Below are 17,506 nucleotides of genomic sequence, written 5' to 3' on the forward strand. Positions count from 1 at the left end.
GACACGATGTGTACATCGTTGTACATTAGAACATTAGCTGGCCTGCATGCAGCGATTAAAATCGATACCATGCACCGATCAGTCTTTACCCTGGCCTCGTGGTCTTGACTTCAGGCCATTTTTCCCCCAAATGGATATCTGTGACCCAGACCCCCTCCCCCCCCCCTCCCCCCCCCCAGATTCCCTAAACGTGTTGGTACTGATCGGCCCACACAACTCATACTTACACTGCATCGAGGTTAGTTCCACTGAGATATAATTATTGTTCACTTTAATGAATTTTCTACTCACGTGACAATTTTCCCTGTGTGTTGTTGATACATGGTCAATGCACATGTCATGTATAATGTACATGTATGGTCTCAGTAAGAAGTACTGAACGCAAAGTTTTACTACAATCAGCAAAGTGTGAAAACAACAATGCCGTCAATGGACAAAGACCTCAACGCGTTCAAACGTAATCAGGGCCTGTTGTTATGACAGTGACTACTACTGCCAATCACGCAGACGAATGATATCATGCAAACGTATGATAGTGATATCAGACGCAGAGAGTTACTGCTGACCAGTAGGGTCCGCCGGATTCTGCCGGCAGAAATATTGGCAGAATTCGGTACTTTTTCTGGTAATAATAATAATAATAATGACAGTTCGCATTTCACTCATTGCATGAGGTCAACGCATCTGTTAACAATTTCGAGCCAAGCAGCTCTATCAGAAGCAGATTGCACAGCATCCAGAAGCGACAGATTAATGCATTGTAAGTCTTTCTTGACAACGTCGATCCATCTCAGACGTGGTCGTCCTCGGGGTCGTCGTATGTCTGTTGTGTTGATTGACATTAGGAGGGCTTGGAACGAGGACGATTCTTCGCCTTCCCTCACTACATGGCCGAACCACAGCAGTCTCCGTTGCCTGCAGACTTGAGATAGTGGGGTCTGCTCGGTTCTGGCATACAGCGCTGTGTTCGAGATTCGTTGTGGGTACGTGATACCAATGATGGTACGTAGTTTTTTCCGGTGCCATACATTGACGACGTCGGTTAATGTTTGCGATAAGGTCCAAAGCGCACAATTATACAGCAAGACAGGCAATATCAGGCAGGAAAACATACACAGCCTGGAATTCAGGTTGTGGCGTTTCCATGGAATGCTTGCAAATGCCCGATTTGCAGCAGACACTCTGGCTGCTATGTCTTCTGCTGTGCCTAGCATACTCCCCAGCAGCTTCACCCATTTCCAGGAATCATCTTCCTTGGTCACAGTGAAATATTGAGTTTTTGCCACGGTTAGTTTCATGCATATTTGGCATGTGGATAAAGAAATGGAGCAGAATTCGAGGAATTGCGCGCCATAAGGTTTGTGTGGTTCTGCCAATTTCACTGCTTTTCGAGCAGAGTCTGCCACCTTTTCGAGCATAATCCGCCGGTCCCTACAATGACCAGCCTGAGCTCAGCCTGAGTAAGAAGTACTAATATGGTACAACATCACTGACCCATCATGTGAGGGATCTTGAGAGACTCACAGTTGAATTAAGGCCTAAGGGAGCACTTTTGAAAGTAAATGTACTCGAACCCTGTTGTGACCCTGTTGTGACTGTTTCTGTGTGTCTCTGTGTGTTCGTGCGTGCGCGTGTGTGTGTTGTGTGTGTGCGTGTGCGCGTGTGTGTGTGTGGGGGGGGGGAGATAGAGAGTTTATAACCAGCTGCTGTTGCTTTTGCTTCTCTTTCGTGTTCCCTCCTATTCCTAACCTGTACTTATCTTTATCTCCGTGGTTGGCTATCACCCACTCTCTTCACATTGGCCAGTGTTTTGCACTGAGTCGTGAGATGTTGCAATAAAATATTACACAATGTGTACATGATTGTGCATTATTATAACGGTGCCTTAGATGGCATTAGCAACATGGTTGAGTGGGTCGCAGTCATGCAATCATGATGGCGTTTGGCCTTTGACTATGGCGCATGATAGACACACAAACCCCAGTCACAAGTGCATGTAAGATGACTGGATGAGAAAGGAGGTTTACATTGTTGCTGCAACTAATACTTCAAGTTTCACTTTTCAGCGATCATCAGACAGAAGCATTTGGCATTCACTGCTGTCTGGCGATCGGTGAAATGCAAGAAACTTGAAGTAAGTTAGAGATACACTGCCTTTCACCTCCGTTGTAAATGCTCCTTGTATGTGTACATGTATGTGTATGTGTATGCTGCTCTGCACATTTGTGCATTGAGCACTCTGCTTCGAGCTGTCTGGACGGGCCGTGTTCATGACTGTATGCTATAGGACAGTCATGTTCTCAATGTATACATGTGCATGTATGTACACTGTACTCAGTGGCAAGAGGCTGCCAGTGTATGCGACGACATGCAGCCGCCCGGTGCAGCCGCGAAAGTGCTGGCGCAGTCCGGTATTGCAATCATCTGCCGATAATATCCAGACGGCACAGTGCAGAATAGCCTGCACAGAGGACAGCATGCACTGCACTACTACTAGCCGGATTCACGATAGGCGATGCTTACATTTACAGCGACGCGAGTCTATGCACGCATGCACATAGCCAAATTCAATCAAAGGCGAGTACGCCATCTTGCATGGCTGTTGTCAGTGTTGATCCCTACCACTGCATACATGTACATGGCAAATCAGCCCGGACTAAGGCACGTTGGCAAAACACCAAAGCTCACAACGGACCTACGATGCACTTGATATTCCACTAGGGATCAGGTAACAGCCTCCAGTTCGCTATCTCCTCTGCGTTAGACAGACATGTCAAAGACAAGCGCTTAGTGTGTGGACGGTCGTGGAACTCTTACAAAGGCTCTCGGATTTCGGATAGCGGAGAAAGGAGAACATTCGAACTTCCAGACATTGTGCGAAGGGTGAATTGCCACTTCAGCGCCATCTTTTCAGTGCGATAGAGTACCACTACTGATAGTCTCTATTCTGAAGAGTTTTGAGTTTGAGAGAGAAAGACAGAGACAGAGAAAGAGAGAGAGGTAAAGAGCGGGAGAGACAAAGAATTAGTTATTCTCCTGTGCTAACCGCTGCTTCTGGTACTACCTCGCCCTAAGTCGTTGGCGATCTGCTTCTGTTGGTCACACCTCTGTGCTGTATGTCTCCACTTCGGCAACCACATAGCAACTCAGGTATGTGGCACTACCAACTTTGAAGGTTTAGGCATAATTTATAAATCCGTTGATCCCCGGGCTGCAGAGAGTGCTCAATGTCAGAGACAGAGCTTAGTACATAGCAGACTCAGCGGAGGACGTTCAGGTTGGTTGTAACTCTGAGTTTCATGCCTGAAGATCAGTTGTCTGATGATTGCCTAGCGGCATGAAACTCAGAGTTACAACCAACCTTAACGTCCTCCGATGAGTCTGCTAGGCATAATTTATACATGTATTCTTCTATAAATTTGCGTTATTGTACTGCTGAAAATAGTTTTCCCAGAGATACTTGCAAGAGGTGTAAGCTTAAAGAGAAGTAACGGTTGGGCTGGTCCTCGTCTTTAGTGCGAATACAATTTTGTTTCCAAGCGTTTCGGAGACTTGTAGCTTCAAGGAGGACTATTTGTACTGTAAGCGTTTCCTATATGTCGACATGTATGTGTAAAATGTTACACGATGTTCGCAAGGCACACAACGAAAGGGAAATACATGTTGACATAGGAAATACTTCCAGTACCGTTAGTCCTCCTTGTAGCTACAATTTTGTTTCATTCTATAAAATTAATTCAACATCTTCTTCATCCTCTCCATGGGCTCTACATGTAGGCGTGTATTGTAACTGTACATGTATTACACTGAAGCCACTTCATCTTGCTCCAAAACCACACACTACCCTAGCCGAAAACTATCTCTCGGTAGTGTAAGCAGAAGAACAGGTTAATGTCCAACGTTTGGGGCCAGGCACAGCAATGGAGGTACAGCACTAAGAACATGAGATATTACAGTGAAACCTGTCTAAGACGACCGCTCCAAGGACCTTCAAACCGTGGTCCATGTTACCAGGAGGTCTCCTTATCCAGGGTCATTTGACTGGAAATAGCATCTCTTGGTCCTGGCTGCAGTGGTCTTCTGGGACAGGTGGTCGCCTTATCCGAGTGGTCGCCGTGACAGGTTTTACTGTACTTCTGATGCAAACACTACCCACAGGCTAGAGATAGCCCTGAAGTAAAGCAAAACATAGCGTCAAGCAGTAAGACTAAGAGCACACAGAGCAGGCTAGACACAACAACAATAAAACAATGTACATGTTACGTCTACACGTCTACACGTCAGTGGGCACTATACGTTTAGCCAACACAACACAAGCTAGAACGTGGGTGGTTAATCGAAACATACTGTAGAAAACGAGTGCGTTTGCGCTGATTTCATGCCGGGTCGATCTGTCTAATCTTGGTTTGAACACTCTCCTGTGTTGTGGATACATTCACACGGCTGGGGCCTTGTTGAGACCAAAACCTGTGCGATACAGTACATCGTCAAGTGTTAAACTTAAAGTCAACGCAATGATAACAAATGTTCTGTTGTGCCTCAGACCTCAGTCCTGCCCATCGCGGACGCGTTGATAGCGAACAGCTACATGTACTGTATGTTAAAACAGAGAGGTTCCAGGCTGTCCAAGAGAGTGCTCAATACCGAGTGGTAGAGCTGGTTCAAACAATAGGAGGACAGAGGAAGTGTTTTTACTCAGAGTTTCACGCACTAAGCGATCATCAGAAAACAGTAATTGGAAATCTGGATCAGTTTTGGTTTATATCCTCACAAAGCAAAGTGTAAATAGCGGCAGTGCAAAGCGTGAATGACAGCAAGTGGTGAAAGGTGACAACCACTGGAGCTTGTTGTCTCTTACTTAATTAGGTGATGGCTGTAGCTGGTTTAAAGTTCCGAAGGTAGTACCTATTCTCATGGCGACACTTCGACACAAGCTCACTCCTTTTGTTTAGAGAGAGGTGCTTGGGTGCTTGCGCGATTGCCAATTTTTCCGCCAGGCACAGGTTGCACCTTTTGCTTTTGTTGCTGTAGGCCGCTGCTCTGCGGTGTACCGCCCATTGAATGCTGCATGCCTTCCCTTCATCCTTTTTGGTCCAGACGTACTGCGATAGGCGGGTGTCCTTCTCGTGTTGTCTGTGGCGGAATGAGCACCTCTCTCTAAACAAAAGGAGTGAGCTTGTGTCGAAGTGTCGCCATGAGAATAGGTACTACCTTCGGAACTTTAAACCAGCTACAGCCATCACCTAATTAAGTAAGAGACAACAAGCTCCAGTGGTTGTCACCTTTCACCACTTGCTGTCATTCACGCTTTGCACTGCCGCTATTTACACTTTGCTTTGTGAGGATATAAACCAAAACTGATCCAGATTTCCAATTACTGTTTTCTGATGATCGCTTAGTGCGTGAAACTCTGAGTAAAAACACTTCCTCTGTCCTCCTATTGTTTGTACTGTATGTTAGACATAGCAATTTGTGCTGGGATTACGCCATTCAACATTCACTGTTGTACACGTGAACAATGATAATACTAGCTACGGGCAATGTGAGAGATGATCTTAATATCCACTCTTACAAGAAAATTACAAGGATTTTAATATAGCTATGAATAGGATGAAGGCCGCAGACATCACGCAACTACATGTACGTTACTTGTTTGACATGTAACATGTACAAGTAACAAGTAACGTAGTTGCGTGATGTCTGCGGCCTTCATCCTATTCATAGCTATATTAAAATTATTATCTCCACGTAGGTTATTTGTTTACAAGGATTTCATTTTTTTATTTTCCAGTATGACTACTACAGTATAGTCACTTCGTTTTGGGCTGGGTTGGACATGGTTGAAGTTGCCATACAGGGGTGGTGAGCCCACCTTTCGGCACCGGGAGTCCAGCTCGCTCGACTCTGTCTCTACTGAGTGAAGAGGACCCACACCTTGATCTGATAGAGGACAAGTTACTTGACACATGTTGCTCCTACTCTACTTCGAAGCAAAGGTCTTCAGGTAGCGATCCGAGGTTCACTCCTACATGTACTTGTATGTGTATGTTATTTCAACGTTGCTTTAGGAGCTGCATCTGCGCCTTGATCCTTGAAGGGCGGTGGCGTTCCTACGGATGCGGAAAGCCCGGCTTCCAGCCGAGGCTCACGCGAACCGTGAAATTTTTTTTCAACGTTCTCCTACAGGCCGTTAGTCTCAGTTGGTGTTTAACTTTAGGACTGCTATTCCTGAAGACTAATTTAGAGGGTATACTACCTGCACTACTAGAAACATTCACTGGCTTGAGGGAAAGACGCAAACGGGAAAAGTCTGAAGAAAAAATTGACTGTCACCACCAGGACTCGAACCAGGGACCCTCGCTTGTAGCCAGCGATGCTCTAACCACTGAGCTATGGTGTAGTCGTCATCCCAGCAGAGACCGTTCAACATCTTCTTTGACTTCAGACTTCGTAGCTCACACTTCCTGTGAGTCCACACAGGCGGGTGGGGCGCAGCCCTAACTGTAATCCACACACTTCACGTACAAACTAGCACACGGAGAGCCCACTAGAAACCGTTGTGTTATTCGGAGCAGTGTAGAGTTCGAAATAATCATTTCTCCGTACAATAATCAGTGAATGACGGGTTAAGCAGTGGACATGATTATCCAAGGAGCGTACATGTACATAGTCATTGTAGATGAGAGAGAGAGGGGTCTAATTGCAGTCTGCAGTTGCTTTGCTTCATGCCAAAGTAATCGGTTCATCAGAAAGCCGCATCAGCTGTCTAATAATTGCATCGGTGGGACCCTTTATATGGCAATATAATGCCGATTGGATCGCCATCTCTCAGATGTGAAAAGCTGTGCGATTTGAGAACATTCCGGGTGTTATCACTTGCCCTTCAGCATCCTAGGAATGTCTGAAGAGAAAGGGAGAAAAGTGACGGGAAAGGCCTTTGGTGACCTCCACACAAGAGCAACATTCGCCATAAAGGTATTATGATGAAGGTCGGCTAGTTCCGGCGCACGACGTTTGAAATGCCTGGCAACAATTTACATTGTACTGTACTGTACTGTCATTTCTCTTGGGTTTTTTCTTTTCCTTTTTTCACGTGGACAACCAATCATCACATGTAGCAGAGCTCAAAAGAGACAGAAGCGGAAAGGTTAGCACACTACATTGCTGCCCTGTTATTATTACAATAACATGTTGCAGGACTAGTGAGTGGGGTTTTACTGATTGCCAGTTCCACTGGCCTCGTATTCGTTAGGACTGGTGGATAGTGGTTGCGTGTGCAGGTCTTTGTTACGTCAGTTTGTTACGATACCCACCCTTGATCCGCCATGCGTTCAACGGTACAGTCTCATTATGGGGAAAGGAACAACTCAGCCTGAGTGCGTGCTAGCAACACCGACAACCCTGCATGCAGTCGTGTGCTGGAAGCAGTTGCACCGATCGGCCTCGGTCTATGCCACTATGGCTTCGAGCACTGTATGCCCGCCGGCGCGCCAAGCGATTCTTCAACGCCCGCAGCAGCTGGGGGTTCTTCTCATTCCTTTGCTGAACTGTGCGCTGCCTGTCTAAGGTGTGCGCTATAGTACTACTATTAGTAGGTTTTACTGCCGACTGACGACGTGACTATTAGTAGGTTTTACTGCCGACTGACGACGTGTAGCGACCGGGACGCGCTTGAACCCCAGGAAGAGAAAGGAAATGTTCAACAGCCGTTTGTACATGTATGTCCACGGGCAACGTGGTACCGTTTCAATGAAATGGAATAGAGAACATATCAGTTACACACACACAGCACAGTCGGGACACGTAGGTTTGGTGTCGCCTTCCATGGTCACTTGTTAGAGATACGCGTATCAACTTCCAGTATGTGATCATGAACCTAACACTAGTAACAGAAAGGAGATGAGGAAATACTGGTTTTCACTTTCATTTTCAAGATGCCACGGTCTGTGGCTGGAAGCTGTTACCTCGTAGCTGTTCCTTGTAATTAAATACAAGCAGAATCGGAGGATGGGTTTACCAGAGGAACATTACCAACTCTACATAGATGCAGATTTTTCCAGATTGTGAAGCTCCTCCTGCAGCAAGTACCGGAGTGCAGTCTGACGCTATTTCGTTCTTGGCGAGGCCCGGGCCCGTCATCAGGGTTGATACGAACCAACATCGAGGTGGGCCTAGTGTAGCTGTACGTGGATCGTATATTTATCGGTGACAGGACGGCATTAGGTGAGACGCTAACACCTGCAATGTGATACCACAAAGCCTGCACTTTCAACCTGCTGCTGTGAAGTCTTCTACAATGTACTTGAAGGTCTAGTTTGTGAGTCTACGGCATGTTTGGCATCACCAGGCTCACCACATCGGCCACATTATTATTATTATGATTATTCTTACTTAGCACAATCTTGTAAATGTACATAAATCAGCACGGCCACACAAAGACAGTGTCCTTGCATGACATCAGTTGATAATAGTAATACAGTAAAACCTGTCAGGGCGACCACTCGGATAAGACGACCACCTGTTCTAGAAGACCACCGCAACCAGGACCAAGTGGTGCTATTTCCAGTCAATTGACCCTGGATAAGGCGACCACCTGGTGACAGAGACCACATTTTGGAGGTCCCATGTGCGGTCGTGTTACACAGGTTTCAATGTATTATGCTTTGGCGAAGTCGCGTCACAGCGACGGACTCAAACTAGCGATTCACACTGCATACATAGCGCCTAGAAGCGGTTCCCATGTAACTTATACATGTACTTAGCGCCCAAAGGGAAATCCGCCGACTCGCGCTTATACGTAGCACCCATAAGCGGTTCCACTGACTCTCCCCCCCCACCCCCCCTGGAAATTATTCGCACAACCTCCCTAGATTGTCTGCATGATACATGTTCGCAAAAAATCAGAGTTGTGTAGTAGGAGCGTAGAGATTTGGTGACTACATTTATAAACTTTTCATACAGTGTAAGTGAAAATCGGGGCGTGCAGAACGAACTTTGGTGTGTTACAACTTTCAAGTCCGAGTTCTAGGCGCTACATGTAATGATGATTGTATACATGTACATGTACATGTACTAGCAAGCATCAGGAGACTGATAGTGGCTTGCGTTGCGGAAATTAATTTTGTCATAATTATTGTCGTGGTGTGTGCATGCATGAGAAGAATTTCCAAATTTGAAAGAACTAATGGAAAAAAGGATCACGTATTTCCTGATTGTTTTGTGTAGGATGATTTCCCAGGTCGTAATGGATGTGTCCTCCAGTAGCAGTTCAGCCAAAGAAGGAGTCAATCCAGGAAAGAAGGTAAGGATAGTTTGCCGTGGTTGGCTATCACCGTTTCATTTCACCTTGAATAAATTTGGCTATTGGCATTCATTTGACCGGCCAGGGAGTGTTGAAGAAATACAAAAAATTAATACAAACACATGTACAATAAGGAGATGAGGATCTACTTCAATACACGTACGTCTCTGGAAAGACAACTCGTTTGTCGAGTACAACTGACCTCCCCCATTCGTCCTTTTTATCTGGTCTCCTCGCTCACGGTTGGTGATGACAAGTACTAGCAAGAGTACATAACTCCCCAGAGTGTGCAACGCCGATCCTGCTCTGCATAGGGTCTTGGTCGAGCGTAATCGGATCTTCTGATGTCATGCGTACACTCTACACCAACGCAAGGCCGGTCTCGAGGCAGGGCACCATTGCTTTTGTTCAAGAGTACCCGCGACTCCCCGGGTTCCCCTCAGATGTGTACGGTATTATGATGCAAAGATCCGATTACGCTCGACCAAGACCCTATGCGGAGCTGGATCAGGCGTTGCACACTCTGGGGGGGTTATGTACTCTTGGTATTAATTAGGTCACACATTTTTATTTCTATGTTTATCCTCACCCGTGCGCGTACGATTCAGGAGTGTGGGAGAAGAGAATACTGTGCTGCACTGTGGGGACCAGCACATGCACATGTGCACCCTGGCCCGGCCTGTGTGACCCATGATTCGAGGTCGCAGCATGCAGTTTTTGTTGCGCAATCTAGCTGCATGTGCACAGAAGCTTTTACCACGTACATTGTACTACTCGAAGTAGTTACTAACTTTGGATGCTATTTTACACAGTGCATTGGTTGATTTTAGTATTACCAAAGGTCTAGTAAACCTTTTTTTCGGTCATTTTTTATTTCCGCCTCTCGGGTGCGATTTTAGATTTTCGGGTGATGAGAAACATAGAAAAATGAAAAAAAACGTGGCCTTATGCGGACGGACATTAAATGCGAAATATAGACATGTTGTCATCAATAGTATTTAGCTCTTGGCGGATAATGCTTGAAGCATTAGGCTGATTCTGCTCGAAAAGCAGTGAAATTATTTGGCAGAGGCCATGCCACCATGTGGTGGGCAAATCCTCCAATTCTGCACCTACCCTTTCTCGGATGGAGGGCCAGGGATAACTTTATAGAAAAGAAAAGGATGAAGGAACTACAAGTTACGCTATAATGTCCACTAACACCACCAGTTACTGAACAATCTATAATTAACTGCCAATCAGCTCTGGCACGTCTTGGATGTGCACTCCAACAGCCTTTCAACTTGGAATGCGGAGATCAATAATATTGATCTCAGCATCTTTGGAGCCACACAAGTTGTGTGAAGTGTTGCTTTGCGTCCTTGAATCTTGGGACGACCGTATCGTCCAACGGTCTTGCCAGTATCGTCATCGACGTGCTTGTACATCCGCCAGCGTCCTTCACAGTTGAGACTTTCAGCCTGTGCTTGTATTGGTTGCGCTCACCTTCCCCTCCTATGTTATTCCTATAACTTAGAAGCTGGAAGGCTGTTGGAGTGCCCATCCAAGATGTGTAGTAGAGCTGATTGGCAGTTAGTTGTAGAACGTCAGTACCATTGGTCAGTGTCGTGCAATGTTATCGCACGAGCTGATTGTCAAGTAACTGGTGGTGTTAGTGGACATTTTATTGTAACTTGTAGTTCCTTGGTCTTTTTCTTTTCTATAAATCTAATTTTTCATCTATGTTATACCACATATGCATGAATTATACCAGAAAGGTTCCAAATTCATCCGGTTTTCTGCTGGCATTTACAACCAAGGGGCTTCTCCACAAAGTCAAATCAGACAATGGAGGCATGCCATGCAATTACGTGATTTTGATTTTTGGTGCTCATAGACAGTTACACGTGCCAAGAGAAAGAGATGAAGCAGTCAAAAAATATGGGACATGGGAAAACGGAAACGAGTGTGTATGTGTGTGTGTATGTGTGTGCACGTGCGCGTGTGTGCACGTGTGTGCATTTGTGTGCATATGTTCGTGTCCTTTGTATATCACAGCCCCCGCCTCCACGGCCAGCCGCACCACGGAGACCGAGAGCGGCGCCGATCAACTGCCACGAGTGCGGAAAGCGAGTGCTGTTGGCTGACAGAGTGGCCGTTGGCATGCTGTCTTTGCACAAGGAATGCTTCTTCTGTGGCAAGTGTGGCATCGAGTTGACTGCTGAAAGCTGCCACACTGTGAAGGGACAATTCTACTGCCAGAAACATTATAAGAACAGAGTAAGTTATCACATTGACTACTTGGGACTCTGGGAGAATAAAGGGGAGGGGGTTGAGTTACAGTGAACTTGAGGAGCGGCGCCCGCGTGTAAGTGAGTGTATGCGTGTGTATATTGGGGGAGGGGCTCTAAGCTTTCACCCTATGGTTTTCTATTGCCTGATGATCACGTTTCCATTTGCCGAAGTATAACGCTTACCTCCTCTTAATTAATGTATTGGCCACTGAAGGCGCACCCAATTTAGGTTGAAGTAGGCTAAACGCCTGGTTGTGAATTGGCTCGAGATTCGTTTGGCATGATCCTGTATGTACATTTCATGGATGCTAACTTCAGGCTAGGTTAGGCCTTGGCAGATAGGACTGCCAGAGCATTTTAATAGATTCTCCTTGAAAAAAAAACTTGAATATGGCAGAATCATACAAACGGTTCTGCGCTTGACCAACCGTGCAGGAGATTAACATGAAAGCCAAGAAGAGCAATTTGAACTTTTAAACTGCTCTTTTTCTAAAACGCGGATTAGTCATAACTCGTAATATTTGAGCCAGCACACGCGAAAATCACCCCTAGTGACATATTTTCAGAAACTGAGATGACAGTGGATAAAGGCAGATGGGTTTATGCAGAATTCAATGCAAAAAAAGTTTGAAAAAAATCTTGAGTAAAACTTGAGTTACGGGTCTTAGAAGATAGAGCATTTCCCTAATATATCGCACATCACACGAAATAAGAGTATGTTTGAAGTGCGTTTTCTCGCCTGCTTCTTCTATTGCTGTTGTCATGCAGAGTGATGCCAGCGATCACCATGACAAAGCTCCGGTTGCCAAGACGACATCATCCAAGCAGCACAAGCGTCTGCAGAGAGCCGGCGGCGCATCGAGCGGTGGTGATGCAGACAAGTCGCACACGGGCCGATCACCTGTGGGGAAAACCCCGGACTCACTGGATGGAAAGAGTGCACAGTTGGGACGGCCAGCTCAGGACAGCAATGACGTCATATCCCAATCGATGACATCATCCGGTAAGAAGGGAAATGCAACACATGACGTCATACCTGGCCAACAGACGCCGGAATCAACAGCCGCGGCAGCTGGTGCGGGAAAGAGTGCGGCAAATTATCCGGGAAAACTCACCATCAACCGAGATTCGTACCTGTCCGTAGCCACGTCCAGTGAGAGCCTAGGCAGGGCATCACCGGTGTATGGACCCAGGCGTGATGGATGCTCGATGCCGGACAAGAACAGCAGAATGTCACGCTATGCTCTGGATGCCAGCATGGGCAGCCAAGATTCGACCTGCAGCGGTGGAAGCGTGGGTAGAGAGGCGGATGCCAGCCAGAACACTGGCAGTGCGAGTACACATTGCAGCAGCAACAGCTCTGTCTCAGATGCCTCTACCACCAACACTACAACTACTTTGGCCAGTAGTAACGTTGTGGCAGTGAAGGCAGGTGACAGTAGAGCCCAGGAGAGCAATACAAAAGTGCGTGATCTCAGTTCTGGAGGGAAATGCACCGATGTACAGTCGTCTGCAAAGGAGTATACTCCAGCTCTTTCCACAACATCGTCACACAAGCAGTCTGCACCATCGTCTGGCAAACAGGCAGTACCTCAGGGCGCACCGAGCAAGCCTGCACCGGCCAAAAGCAAACCGCCGAAGAAGCCGGCTCCTAAACCACCCGGTAACCCTGCACCAAAACTGCCCAGCCATGCTGCACCAACACCGCCCAGCCATGCGGCACCAAAACTGCCCGCACATCTGGCACCAAAGCCACCGAGTCATCCCGCACCAGCACCACCAGGCGCAGCAAGTCAGGAGAAACCGGAAGTCATCACAAAACCTGCTACGGCCACAACTGACACCACTTCTGACAAACCTCCGGAACCGACGGTCTATGCTTCAACAGGAACGCAGTCGGGCAAGAATCATGGAAAGAAGCGCCTGCCGCCACCAGATATGGAAGTCTACAAGCAATCTTGGGCTGCGGCAGCATCATCGTCGTCTACGAATCAAAGATGTCCGCCAAAGCGACCGACCGACTTACCGCTGCAGGGGCTGGCAGCCAAGCGACAGCACAAACCAAACCCGCAGAAGACTGGCAGTGAGCAACAAGAGAGCAAGACCAACAAGGCAATGTCCAAACAAGGATCTACGTCAGCCATGACAGCAGTCAAACCAACTGATGGTGGTTCTAAGGCAGAACAGCAGACTGACAGTAAGCCAAGTGTTACAGACACAACTCAGAAGGTAGCGGAAGAAAGATCAGAGAAGAAAACCAATGTCGAGGAGGTTTTCACTAAGCCAAAGGTTTACGCCATGGAAATCCCATACCAGGAAAGCTACATCGCCGCCAAGTTTGACGCGCCAGCACCTGAGAAGAAACGGACGGTTTCTAGCAGAGTTGGGCACCGGCGCTCTTCCACCAGGACACCTCAGCAAGAAGTCATCTACCACCGGCAGAAGCGGAGAGCTCCGTCGATACCGAAGCACATGCAGCGCTTGCTTGGCGCTCGGCTGGAGCGCGAGGACAAGTTCTCACTGGCTGAGATCGAGGACAAACTCCAGCAGCTGTCAAATCAGCACCGGGAACTGGAATTACATGGCCAGAGACTGGAAGAGAAAATGCGCAAAGGTGAGTTGCACGTCCTACAATTATAGTGTGTCACACAATCCGAAAGTAGACACTTCGAATAAAACACAACTGAAGATTGACAGAATAATTACTTCCTGGGAATGGAAAACCATAATCATGCTCCTCGCGATGAGTTTAGATACTGCTTTTGTATCTTAGTATTTTCTCAGAGTTTAACCTAGAGGTAGATTATTATTCCAGAATTGAAGATTGATTGTTCCTACCTGGGAAACCTTAATTTTGTGTTGTCTGTTGCATGTTTTAAGTTCTTCTTGCTAAAAACAATATTGTTTGTTTGTTCTATTCATGCCGGTGTTCAGGCACACCCAATGAGGAGAGGCTGATGAAGGACTGGCTGCGACTTGTGGAGGAGAAGAACCAACTGGTTGCAAAAGAAACCGAGCTCGTCTACATGCAGCAAGACCTAGTGCTAGTGGAGCGGCGCGATGCACTCGAGACGGAGATTCGGAAACGAATGGAGGTCGACTGTAAGTGTCTATTCCAGAGCAGCCTGCTCAGCTTCCAGTCGTGGAACCATTTTCATGTCCAATCAACAAGTTGTAGGCTTATGTTGCAATGTACTGGTACAGTTAATAAAGTTGTTTCCTTCTACTTGGAAAAACGCTTCAGGGGCCTGCCGAACTTGATACTTTACTCACGTACTAAGTTCGGGAGGAAGGGTGTGTTCCACGTAGAAGCAAGCAACCGACTTCATTTGCTTAGCCATTCAAAGTCGCTACTTCTAAGTTTAAACTGGAACCAAGGAAACCGGTGGGGAACCAGTTATGCATTAGAGTCCACCGACTAAACCAGGTTTTGAACAGTCAGACGTGCACAAGGGAGCACCAGACTGACAAAGAGTACTGAGACATTCCACGGCAACTTGAGGAAGTGAGCTTGAGCGCTGCTCGATAGCATGTCTGATTGTTCAAAACCCGGTTTAGTTGGTGGACTCTAACGCATAACTTGTGCCGCACAGTTTTCCTCGTTTCCATTTTAATATGTTCCTTGGCGCACGACCTGAGTACTTACTTCTAAGTTTGTAATGTATAACTAGCAATAAAGTTTATGTTGACTAAGTGTAATTGAATTTGATCAGTTGAATTACATAATGAAATTAAATCTGTTTTTTAAAGATTCTTTCGAACTATGTACTGTATCGTTTTCTTCCTTTGCAGCTTCACGCAAGAGCAAGCGTCAGCTGATCGAAGAGGAAGGACTGATCCTGCAACTTGTTGAGACAGTCAACACGAGAAACAGACTGGTGAATATGCTGGATTTGGAAAGGCTTGTATAGCGACATGCTCTCGACAGCAGCGTATCTTCGCTTCTGCACCCGCTTATCTATGATATTTGACCTAGAAAAAGGGTAAAATAAGTACACCTTTACCTAAGCTACAACCCTGGCGACATGACCATTTTGAATGCGTGCGCATGTGTGTGTGTGTGTGTGTGTGTGTGTGTGTGTGTGTGTGTGTGAGAGAGAGAGAGAGAGAGTGTGTGTGTGTAAGTGTGTAAGTGTGTAAGTGTGTACATCCATGTGTGCACATGACCCATTTATTTCTCCTTGCGATGGCTCCATAAGAAAACCTTCCCAAAGTGGACACCTTAATATTATTATATCTCAGAATTTTCTTTCTAAGCAATGTGAATGTAATAGCTTGCCTACATTATAAAGTTTTACTTTCAAAAGATAACGAACTACGCTTTTTTCAGACAACTTTCGATAATCCTGATCTTTTCCAGATCGACTTGTATTGGCGACACCATATCCCGAATCTGATAATCTTGCCCTCAAACCAATAAAATAATCATGCAGGTTTTCTACTTTTCATAGTTCGAAGCAGTCGGTTGCTCGAAGTCATCCTCCACACAATACTCCGTACCACATGCTTGCCTACATTGAGCCACTTCACTCCTGTACAAGGTCTGCTTGGAATGCGCATGTAGGGAGCTGTGCCAGCCACAAAATAAACCACTAAATATTTTGTTTCTGTTCGAGAACACACGTTTTTGAGACAGCAGTTTCTATTTGTTTGTTTTTGATTTTTAGTTCGTTGCTTCAACAGTATGATGTACAGCTTCAAAGAGATCAAAACCTTGCAGCTACCACATGTTGTACCAACCAGGGAACGACAAGAGTAGTATGATACTTCAGTATTAGTGTACCGGTACATTGAAACCTCAGTATAACGTACTCTCGATACGCGCTTTCCCCTTGGCATCGGATACAAAGTACGTTTTTTGAACATCTACATGTATCCTTGCATGTGTCTGTAATAACCAAATATCACCGGACATGGTCAAATCCCCGATTCCGCTCAATGTTGGCTCCTTTTGTTCCTGGGCGGACCTTGTTCCCCCGCTACATGTATAATGGTTTGGTCTAGAGACCGGGTCACTCTCCGTTCCTTGGATATCCGCGATATGCGTGTTAAAACAAAAATGGCGTCACAATTTATTGAAAGTGGTATAGTTGGTGGTACGAGTGTTCAAAACCATTTGAACTTCATACTGTTCGTCTTCTTTTTAACATGCTCTCTTTCCATCGTCCTTAGCTTTTGTTTGTTGTGAGCTGTTGTGGCTTACTCCTATGCCTCTGGGAGATGCCAAGTGATGGTTTTGAGAGGCTGGTGATGGCTGTGAGCGAGAGTATGCCGATCGGTGTTGTCCTCGCTATAGATGGTGAACCTACATTTAGCGAAGACAACCTCAAGCTCAATACACAGAGAACTGAATGCTTCGAAGTATGTTGATAACACGAGCTACAGCAACGAATGGAAATCAATCAAACTCCTGGGTTCCGTATTGGGCTCAGAAGAAGACATGGACATGAGAATTTCAAAAAAGCAAACAGGGCGTTAGGTTCGATTTCCTGGAGACGGCATTCCTTCAATCCCGAATGTGTATGTTTAAGTGGCGATTTGCCTCATCATGGCGATCCTTTTATGCAATTGCGGATTGTGTACTCTGTCCAATTTGCTGAACGACAAACTGGACAAAATGGCAACGGACGAAGCTACGCGTACTGCTGCAGATTGTCTACCCGCAACGCATCACCGATAGCAATTTCTCCACACAAACAAAAGTACCTCCAGCTAGTGCCATAATTATGCCGGTGATGCAGGTTGCTGTGGTTTGGCCATGTGGTGCGAGAGGGCCAAGAATCCGCCTCGTTCCAAGCACTGGATATCCATCGATGCAAACTGTCTACAGTCTTGCTGTCTACAGCATTGGGCATCAATACAAACGATATAAACAAACCACGTAGTCGAGTACCATTGCGGTGGATAGATACGATTCGGCACGACCTGAACG

At 46.3% G+C, this 17,506-nt stretch overlaps 1 protein-coding gene across 3 annotated transcripts; it reads left to right on the forward strand.

Moving 5' to 3' along the window:
* Positions 1-2,733: 2,733 nt before the first annotated feature.
* LOC135812197 (proteoglycan 4-like) lies at positions 2,734-16,498 on the forward strand. 3 transcript variants are annotated; one of them, XM_065325523.1, is made up of 6 exons: positions 2,734-3,150; positions 9,226-9,301; positions 11,339-11,560; positions 12,343-14,188; positions 14,509-14,676; positions 15,367-16,498. In XM_065325523.1, exons 2-6 carry the CDS (start codon positions 9,227-9,229, stop codon positions 15,483-15,485), a joined length of 2,430 nt encoding a protein of 809 aa, XP_065181595.1. In that variant the 5' UTR covers positions 2,734-3,150; position 9,226; the 3' UTR covers positions 15,486-16,498. The 3 variants fall into 3 exon arrangements, with proteins under 3 accessions (XP_065181595.1, XP_065181594.1, XP_065181593.1); XM_065325522.1 differs by lacking the exon at positions 2,734-3,150 and adding an exon at positions 8,109-8,223; XM_065325521.1 differs by lacking the exon at positions 2,734-3,150 and having other exon boundaries at positions 9,185-9,301.
* The last annotated feature ends 1,008 nt before the right edge of the window (positions 16,499-17,506 follow it).

Source organism: Sycon ciliatum, chromosome 3 (assembly GCF_964019385.1).
Source record: "Sycon ciliatum chromosome 3, ocSycCili1.1, whole genome shotgun sequence".
Taxonomy (NCBI): Eukaryota; Metazoa; Porifera; class Calcarea; order Leucosolenida; family Sycettidae; genus Sycon; species Sycon ciliatum.

Bases quoted from the DNA above. Each gene is read 5' to 3' on its own strand.
- LOC135812197 (XM_065325521.1), top strand. From the start codon at position 9,185: ATGGAAAAAAGGATCACGTATTTCCTGATTGTTTTGTGTAGGATGATT. The intron at 11,561-12,342 runs GTAAGTTATCAC...GTTGTCATGCAG, and splicing joins AGAAACATTATAAGAACAGA to AGTGATGCCAGCGATCACCA. The intron at 14,189-14,508 runs GTGAGTTGCACG...GCCGGTGTTCAG, and splicing joins GGAAGAGAAAATGCGCAAAG to GCACACCCAATGAGGAGAGG.